At 36.5% G+C, this 10,130-nt stretch overlaps 1 protein-coding gene across 1 annotated transcript; it reads left to right on the forward strand.

The window, feature by feature from the left end:
- Positions 1-452: 452 nt before the first annotated feature.
- On the forward strand, positions 453-9,847 carry LOC109043673 (odorant receptor co-receptor). Its single transcript, XM_072301762.1, has 7 exons — positions 453-646; positions 1,454-1,674; positions 2,436-2,610; positions 3,406-3,505; positions 4,104-4,208; positions 5,629-5,784; positions 8,555-9,847. The coding sequence occupies exons 2-7, from the start codon at positions 1,578-1,580 to the stop codon at positions 8,603-8,605; spliced, it is 684 nt and encodes a 227-aa protein (XP_072157863.1). The 5' UTR covers positions 453-646; positions 1,454-1,577; the 3' UTR covers positions 8,606-9,847.
- The last annotated feature ends 283 nt before the right edge of the window (positions 9,848-10,130 follow it).

A 10,130-nucleotide genomic window follows, 5' to 3' on the forward strand; every position in this document is an offset into this window, starting at 1 on the left:
TGTATTTTTCCAGGCGAACTACAAAGTCATAGAGGAAACAGCTTTCTTCGCTGTAAAAGGGTCAGATTTTTTTTGGGTGAGAATTGATTGTTTTAGTTCACCAAAATATCAGTTGCGTGGTGTACTTTGCGATGTATCGATTGATCTGCCATTTTAACCCATGGAAAAGGATCGATAACAAGGGTGTTCGCAACGAACTTCTTAATAATCATTTCTTTACTACAGCTTCCAATGGAGCTATATTTATTATCTATCATTCACGGCCTCTCTACTGTAAATACCTGCACTTTCATGAAGAAACTTTTTCATCGGAAAACATAAATTGCCTCTTTTTCTAATTGTCTCTGCTGTTTTTACAATGTGACAGGAAAATTCTCACCCGTTATTCGTGGAGTCAAACAAACGGCATAAAGTAAGAGCGTTATACCGAATGCGGAAGCTGTTGTACATGATAATCGGTGGATCTTTCTTCACATATTTCGCTTGGATATTGTTAACGATCGCTGAGGAGCCCTACAGAATGATGCCAGATCCCGAGAACCGCAATAACACGGTTTTGACGCGAGTGCCCAAGCTTTTGATTCAGACCTGGTTCCCGTGGAATTACGAGAGTGGCGTTGGATACTACGTTGCCCTTGGCTATCAGGTAAACTGTATCTTTGTACATTAGTATTAATTCATGAAATTGAGCTTCTTTGGCAGTTAAATAGCATAAAATCAAAAGTATTACAACACTGAAAAAAAAACTCCGGCCGTGGGAGCCGCAATTACGGGCTATAGACATACCGTCCGCTCCGGGCTAAAAGGCCGAGAAATTCCGGCTGCTGGAGCCGTAGCTTCGGTCTCTGAACCGGAGCAATCGAAGCTACGCCTCCAGCAGCCGGAATTCTCGGCCTTTGAGCCTGGAACGGACGGTATGTTTATATAGCCCGTAATTATTGCGGCTCCCACGGCCGGAGTTTTTTTTTCAGTGAAGCTATGCACCTAAAAAAATTATGACATAATATGAAGATGGGATGCAAAAACCGCAAAAGATAAAAAAATCGTCCTGCGTTCTCGCAGTAACAGCGAATCTACGACTCATTTTGCGCTTTTTTGTTTCCGGTTGAAAATGAGACTTTTATAATTTGAAACTTCCCGAGTTTCTTCTATATTTTCTGATCTCTTTTGTTTTTTGCAGCCTCTCTTTACATTTAGTTGACTTAAGTTAAGTTAAGTTTAAATTAAGTTACTGTCAACATTTTAAAATATGCATTCTCAAACTAAATAGAGTACCATCAATGATAGTGAACTTCATGACCTAAAGTCGTCCCCTTGAAAACCGAAGTCATACAAGCTCATTCAAGCCTGGAATATATGTTCCTAACTTCTTTGACATAAGGATTGCCTCACAGTGTTCTCAAAGACCAACGACAAGGTATTTGCGTTTCTTAATTAAGGTTATTTTGCGTAGTTATACTGGCTCTTCATGATGATAGCCCATGAGAATTTGCCGGACACCCTCTTCTGCAGCACTGTAATTTATGCGTGTGAGCAACTCAAACACTTGAAAGAAAATCCTTAAGCCCTTGATCGAGATGAGTTCCAACTACGACAACGGAGTTCCGCCGAAACCGAATATACTCAGAATGCGTTCAGGAGACTCGGATATGCCACTCATTGACGATGAGAAAGGTATGCGTTTGCAATTATGTATTACAATTCCATAAGTTTTGTTAATTTTCTCTGAATGAAATAAAACATAGATACAGATGTTTAGACGTTACAAAAAATAATGCATTTTTTCCACTTCATAGTCATCGAAATGGACTGCATTTTGCAATTCGAAACTTTAAATTCTAGCTCATCTGAAAAAACACTTATGTGCATTGGGAAACTAATGGCACATACGTTGTTTTTAAACCGGGCCGGATTTTATTGTTCCAAATTGCAAAATGCAGTCCAAGTGTAAATCGTCATCTTCTGTTACCTTAAAATGCGATTAAAAAAATTAGTCAATTTCTATCGCTGAAAGTTTTCAATAAACAAAGTTAATATGCAAAGATATCTCTGCAGGTTTCTCTTTATCCACTCTTCTATGTCCTTTTTTTCCATGTGATTATGTTTTAACTCAGTGGCGTAGCTAGGAATTTTATAAGGGGGGAGGGGGGGGGGGGTCCATTAAAAAACATGACGGTAAATTTACATTATTTTATGTACGCCCCTGATAATATTTTATTTTTTGCCCTCCAAAAGTAAAAAAAAGGGTGCAATTAATGAGACTAAGGGAGGGGGAGGAGGGTCCAGACCCTCTGGACTACTGTCTCCGGACTCTGTCCACGCCACTGTTTTAACCATATTAATAATCATTTTCTTAAGCTTTAAAAGTCTATCTTTTTCGTTTTAAAAACGGTACCAATACAGTAACATTCTACTAATATTCATTTGTATTCCAGTGCCAGAGGAAAATTACCAGCCAGTTTATAACCTCATTCGAGAATTTGGCCCCGTTTATCAGCGAAAAAATATTCACAACATGCAGAATAGTTTTGACGCGCTAAATGATAAAGATGGTAATTTCGTGGCAAACGCTATCAAGTATTGGGTGGAAAGGCATAAACACGTCGTCAGGTAAATTTTATGACTGCATGCTAGGAGCTACTTTCTTGCAAAACTATTTCCTAACTATTAAATAAGTTAAATCTATTAAATTGACCCAGAGAGTTTGGTTGGTACGTTAAGGTATTTGTTTGAAAATATGTAATACGATAACACTGCCGCAATTGAATTTCTTAATTTTATTGGAACGACGAAGAAACTGAGTCTAAATAGATCTTGAATATTTCGGGAAATAGTTCATACACTAAGACTTTATAGAACAGCAGCATAAAGGTCAGCACTATTAAAGGCATTTTTATTTTAATCCATCCTCTTTCCCTCTAGAAAATTTAAAATTTTCATAGTATGGACAATACTTGCCGTTCCTACCCCCTCCTCTGCTCCTCGGTGCTTCTCAAATAATGCGGACATGCAAAGAAAGGTGCATACCACTATTCAAGCACCAATGAGCTCGTTTTGCCTACATAATTTAATGAAGGCGAATTTGCGGTTCGTACAGTTATATCTGAATATCGGGAGCTGATTGCTGAATGCTCCTGTGAACTGTGACATTCCCCTGTTGGCAACTCAAAGTAATGTGAGATATCATTTTTTTTAACTCGCCAGGCGAATTTCAACTGTTGAAGGATTGTATTTTATACTGAGCAAAGTTGAAATTAAGTGAAGTGAAAAGGAGAAAAAACCATGAAAACGGACAACTTCAAGGTTCATCGTCACTATAAACTCTTAATGAAATATCTCTGATTGCAAAACTGAACTTTCTCTGAGTAGTTATGTTGAATAATTTAAATGTTGCAACTATTTCAGATTTGTGAATGACATTGGTTCAATGTACGGTATTGCTCTTTTGCTTCACATGCTGATCAGCACTGTCACACTCACTCTCCTTGCTTATCAGGCAACTCAGGTACTCAGAGTCAACTTTTGAAATCTACAAGTAATAATGCACGAACTGTTTATCCGCCTCAAATTATATTTTTCCACTCTTACTTTTTGCTCAAAGGTGATTCTAATCCAGTCTTAATTATAATATTGATTCTTCGCCAGTTCGCCAACCATTCGTCTAAATTGAGAAAATTTCTTTGAGCTGACTTTCTACCAAAATTTTCCCGCAAGAAGAAATGACTTAGTAACATCATAAAAAAAAAAAAAAAAAAAAAAAAAAAAACACGAGTGAGGAAATATTGCATTGACCATCGTAATAATGAAGACCAGCTGGTTTTATTAGTGCTTCAAATTCTAGACTTTCTCTGTGGACATTTGATTCTGTGATTCTGATTGAAGTCTGTGATTTAGACGCTTGTAATTATATTTGACATGCAGTAATTAATTGTGGTATGAATTCATGAATATCAAAACCACTCACATCATAATACTACCGTAACTGAACAACAAAGATTGTCCTGTGTTTTTCATGCTTTATTCTCTCTGATTCACTCGGTTCCTTTGCTGTGTATGAAATGCCTTATTTACTGGATTCTTAACTGCATCTCCTGTTTTCCCAGATAACTGGAATCAATGTTTTTGGTATGTCTGTGATTGGATATCTAGGATACTCGTTTATACAAGTGTATGCTTTTTGTATCTACGGAAATGAGCTGATAGAAGAGGTGAGTATACGTAAAAACAGAGTTGTAAACTATACATGCCGAATAGATTTTCACGATAAAAGTTAATCTGGAGAGAATATCATCTACTACTAGTTTAAGTTCATCATAATTTGTATCATTTTTCACCATGGTTTAATATGGCATGTTCTTCTTTTACTCTCTAGGTTGGAGCAAAGGCAGAATGTAGATGAAGGAGTGTAGCTTTTAATGAGATTCCGGTTCATAATACTAATTCATCAATTTCGAACATAGTCTTGTTCTCAGTTCTCAGTGCCCTGGTAAAAATTGGCAGTAGAATCTGTGTTCCAAAATACCATATAGACCTACGGCCGGCTGCACAATTTCTTATAGCCTTTTATAGCCGATGGCGATTAAGCAACAGCCAGGCGATAAAGTGTATGCTAAACGTCACTAATTACGGATGCTAGGACTTAGTGAGTTTTTGGACCATTGCTCTCTTTTTGGGCCGTAGTATCTTGATTTATTTTGCGAGGAAAGCTCCGTACTTTTGATGGATGCCTGCCATTCCTATTCTATTAGAGCGCCTTCAGTTTCGTATAATACTGTGCAATACCTCTGGTGTGAAATAGTTGCTTCAAGCGCCGTGGCACACTGCGGCGCGGCAGACGGGCAGCCAGCGCGAGGACGCGCCTACAAACCTAACAGGGATACTTCACGCGTTGCGCAATGCTTGAAGTATCCCTGTTAGGTTTGTAGGCGCCAGTGCGTCACCGCTCCGCTTTGTGTTAGGCTCTAATATTTAATCTGGCGGAGTCAGCGTTATTCGACTCATGACTTTGAAATGTTTGCACACTCTGTATGGATTATTCTCATTTTAATTGATGAAAAAAAATATGAAGTAAAGGAAAATATAATGTGCGTTTTGTAAATATTAAGGTAATTCCGTACAAACTTAAGGATTTACAAAGCACACGAATTTCTACACAATTTCTTATAGCCTTTCATAGCCGATGGCGAAAAAGCAACAGCTAGGCGATAAAGTGTAAAGCCCGGCGATAGGAACTGTAGCCCGGCTGCATAATTGTTTATCGCTTCGTATAGCCCGGCCGTATGATTTTCTCCGCATTCTACAGCCAGCTATATGATTTTCTGTAGCCTTCTTCAGCCGGCTATAAGAATTCCTATGGTATTTTGAAATGCAGCTCTTATCGCCAATTTTTACAAGGGTGAATTGATTTACTTATATGCGTCAGAGACCGTGTTATGATTTTTTAGCGGTATATTGAGCAAAAGCCAATATGCCAAACTAATTGAGTCAAGTTTGAGATCCGTCAATTCTTGTTATTTCCTTTATTTATTTACCGATACATGTAGGTATGCCATGACTTAATTTACAGAATAGATAAGCATAATTTTTAAACAAAGTGATATGTCTTTTTTTCTCTTTTATTATTTGTAGAGCTCGTCTGTGATGGAAGCTGCTTACGACTGTCGATGGTATGATGGTTCAGAGGAGGCCAAGACATTTGTTCAAATAGTTTGTCAACAGTGTCAGAAATCCCTCTCTATATCAGGCGCCAAGTTTTTCACGGTTTCGTTGGATCTCTTCGCTTCAGTAAGCTGTCCTCAATAAATTTTATCTTATAATTTTCGCTTGGAGCAAAATCAAAATTATTTTAAATTTAAAAAAAATTTAAATGACGAATTTTTTTTAACGAATTCGCGTACTGTTACCTAGGTGAATTTTATTATTTTACCGTTTATGGGGGGAGGGGGAGGCATTTTCTATTTTATAAATCATAGAATTTGAAGATAATTATTTTCAAAATCACCACTCCACCGTTGCGAAGCTCAAAAGCGAACTGAAATAGCCGCAAGCAATGACTCACTTATGGTCGGCAGATCAAGGTTGAGCTGACGAAAATCAAAGCCCGCGCTGTCTGGCCGGTCATTTATCTTGGGCTCAGTTAATTGCAGGGGTGCCAAACAAGCATATAAATATTCATAAATATCCCAGTGAATTATTATACTTATTTCGCCGATGAAAAAACTACAGAAAAAAACCCAAGTGATCTCCGGGATATTGACTTCAAGGAACATAATACATGGGTTTGCCAGTGCAAAATCCTTGCACGGTCAATATTTTGATTCTAGGAATTGAATGAGAGAATAAAGCAACGTTTCAAATCTACCATCAGTAGACCGCGTGAGAGGGAAATATTGTGATTAGCTATATTTTTTGTGCAGTTTGAATGTCTCAAAGCTTATCGAAAAGTCTGTGTACGATGCGCTCTCCCGACGAAATACTCGTGAAAAAATCTTATTGTTCGATAAGAAGCACGTTTTACACCCACGCTTCCGATGCCCGAGTTGAACGTTGAGCTTAGCTCACGTTTAACTTACTCATCATCTAAAAGGGTATAAAGCTTGACGTTAAAGAACAAATTGTTGCATTTCGACGGTGAAACTACTAGACCACGTATTTCGGTTTGTGACGTTACGAACTCCCTGGCATACCGTTTTTCAAAGTGGAGAACCACTCAACATCAATTCTTGAAATCTTCCTTGATTTTTCCTCTCTATGTGAAGAAATCTCTGTGAAAACTTCCAGGAATGATATTGATTTGATCTCCCTAAACAGAATAAAATGGGAGTGGAGGTTTTCAAACACCGCAAACGTGGTCTGGTATAGTTCCACCGTAGATTTTCAGTTTGCTCGTTAATGTGCAAGGAACACCTACTTTTCTTTACTCGATCGTTAATACTGATAGAACAAAGGCAAGAAAAACGCTCTTTATTCATATTTAACCTACTCCTCCCCCTCTATTTTAATGCAATTATTTTTAATGACCCAAAAACATTTGAAACAAGTTTCTCAAATTACCTTTTCGCAAAACGCTTCCAAAAAAAAAAAAAAAAAAAAAAAATCCCAGAGTTCAAATACATCTTCATGTTACTTCTGGTGCAAACGAGGTATGGATCATTTGATAGGCTGCTTAATATGAAACAAAAAAAAGTAAAATCAAAGAAATCTACTGATTGTCAGAGGCACAATCATTCTAGGAAGTATCCACAAATTTAATGTAACCAGCTCCAAATACCTAAACACAAATTTTGCGTAGGTACTTTTGTTGGCAACACTGTTCGCAACTTTCCGTCGATAATCGGTTTTCTTATACTCCACAAAAAAAAAAAAAAAAAAAAAAAGGCTATATATCTTTTAGCGAGTCAATTCCTTATCGCTGAAAGTGTCAGGTTATCTTCCTTCATACATGTATCATTGTAAACTTGTGACTTTGAGAACATTATTTTAGTTACAATTCTTTGAATTAAACATGTTTCTTTGAAAAACAGATGTATCATCGGTTGCTAATCTTCCTGCGGGAAAGTAGGAAAAAGATCTCAAGTTAAACATGTTGATAAAGTGTTCTCATGTAAATCGACTCCGCCCGCAGAACCTTATCCCATGCGTTTTCATCGAGATTTTGCTTCTCCTAAGACGGACGCCCTCATTTCTGTGGGTGATAAGCACAGATGAAAATACCGATCGTTTCAGAGAAATTCATTTTGATATGTTTTCAAGGTTTTGCAATGAATCATGCACGTTTTTGGAGTAATTTGAAGAAAATTGAAACTCATTTAAAAATACGATCATATAGAATTATGAATAATCTCATTTTTAAATTCTATCCGACGATTCAAAGAAAAGCGATTCAGATGCGGATTGGCTTCTTGGTTTAAAAAAAAAATAAATAAATACTGCCGCAATGTCTTTTTCAAGGCATTTGATTTATTTTCACCGTTATGATTAAAATAATAATCTTATTAGATTATGAAGGATGCAAAGTAAATTCCGCTATGGATTCGAATGGTTGCAAATTTTATCGTTTTGACAGTCCATCAGTAATTAATTTCATATGAATCACAATGGCAGTACAAAAAATAGCGGAGTTAGGATAAAAAACCACTTGAAAGATTAACAATTCTTTTACTTCGTCAGACTTGCATTTTCGTAAGTTTTCTTGGATTTTGATCAATGAATCTTGGTAAAACAATATAGCCGTTAATCTAATTGCTAGGATTTTATATAAAGTACATAAAGGAGATGTTGTCGATAGCCGAATCAAATGATGACGTCGTCCGCATATTTCTTTTTTTTATATTGCAAGGGAAATAACTTTGTTAATTTTGAACGGAGAAACTTTGACTGGGGATAGATTTTATTTGTATTTATTATTATTATTATTTTTTTTTTTTTATTAGACAATTGGTGTATTACATAAACTAGATCCTCTCTGAACGCCGTGAGGAATTGAACATGACGGGAAATAATCAAACCAAACTCATATACACATGTAAATAATGTAATCTCATACGATTTTCAGGTTCTTGGAGCAGTGGTGACTTACTTCATGGTCTTGGTGCAACTCAACTAAAATTCTTCTTTCCCAAATCCGCCACCTCATTTCATCTGGGATACCAAATTAGAGGCTTTGGATTTAATTTTAAAATGCTCCGATCTTGGTCAGACTTCTAAACAGCATTTCACGTATATATAAAGTAGGAAACATTGTATCAAATCGAAACAAATCTCTCGTATTCCTGATGATGTTTAGTTTCGTATAATTTGAATCACTCATAATGGATCAATGAGAGGCCATGTTTATTTGATTTAGTGTAAGAAGCCTCTAAAATTGATATAATAAAGCTATTTTAGCTTTTAGAATAGTTTGAACACTCTTAGAGAGAAATTGTAATGACTAATTACCAGGAGAAACTATGCAAATAAGATCAAACTACACGATAAAAAGTGTAGAAAAATAGCTAACTATCGAGGAACATGGGAAATTGAGTTGTTTAGCAATAGCTAAAGGTAGCTCTAAAAGCATTGTGCAAGTTATGGTTTGACAAGAGACAATTTCAGATTATTGTGAAGAGGATGTGAGCATAACTGGATTGTATTCGTATTTTTTTCATTATTCGGTTTTTCAACAACAAAATGCCCAAATAAAATCTTCACACTCTTTTCATTCTTCCTCTTTCCCCCTCCCCCCTTTTTCTAACCCTCCTCTTCTTATCTAAAAAATCTTGGATTCCTTTAAGATCAATGCATCTATTCATCTATCTTAAAATGTTCTTCTAGTCCCTCATTTTGTTTTACTTTCATTGACGGACAGTGAAACAAAATATGAGGGCATCTGATAAATCCGCTTAAATAAGCAAATAACGACTGGACTGAAGAAGAATAAGTACCTGGAATACAGTTATAATAAATTGTCAACTATCCAAAAATCGATTATTCGCACCTCTTACTGCCCGAATCGATGATTGAAATCGATTTCGTGACCATATAAGCGTATATTTAGTCAAATTCTTTAAGTGCCAAAGGTCAAGTGGTGAAACGGAGGAGGCGCTTACATACTTTAAACCTATGCTTTTACGTATTACAGGCTCATTTGAAATCCAGCAAGGAATGTGCTTCATTCCTTGATATTGTATCATTAATTTGAGCGTTGGTTTGCATAAATTATCCGGATTTTACACTTATTCCAGGAAGGTCCTAAGTCTCGATCGTGACATTATCATGATTCATTCCGACATTAGCACATGTTATATGAAAATCATTTTAGGTGCAAATTTATAACTGATTACATTCTCACATTTTCTTTCTTCTCTAACCATTTTTTTATTTTATATATCTCGATGATCCGAAAGTGTTGGAAGCGTCATCGCTTCAATTTCAAAATAATGCTGGATTGCAAATAGGGATCAAGGTTACAAAAGGGCAAAGTGCAATAGGTTTTGAAAGATCTATGGACACCGACCATTGTAAGATGCACAAGAACACAACATGGAGGATGAAAAATGCCAGATATTTGTCCTCCGCTGACACTCTGATGATTTTGAAGCATCAAAGTTCACACACAGTTTGCGACTCAATAATAAGGTGCGAGTATGCAC

The sequence above is a fragment of the Bemisia tabaci genome, chromosome 6 (genome assembly GCF_918797505.1).
Source record: "Bemisia tabaci chromosome 6, PGI_BMITA_v3".
Lineage (NCBI taxonomy): Eukaryota > Metazoa > Arthropoda > Insecta > Hemiptera > Aleyrodidae > Bemisia > Bemisia tabaci.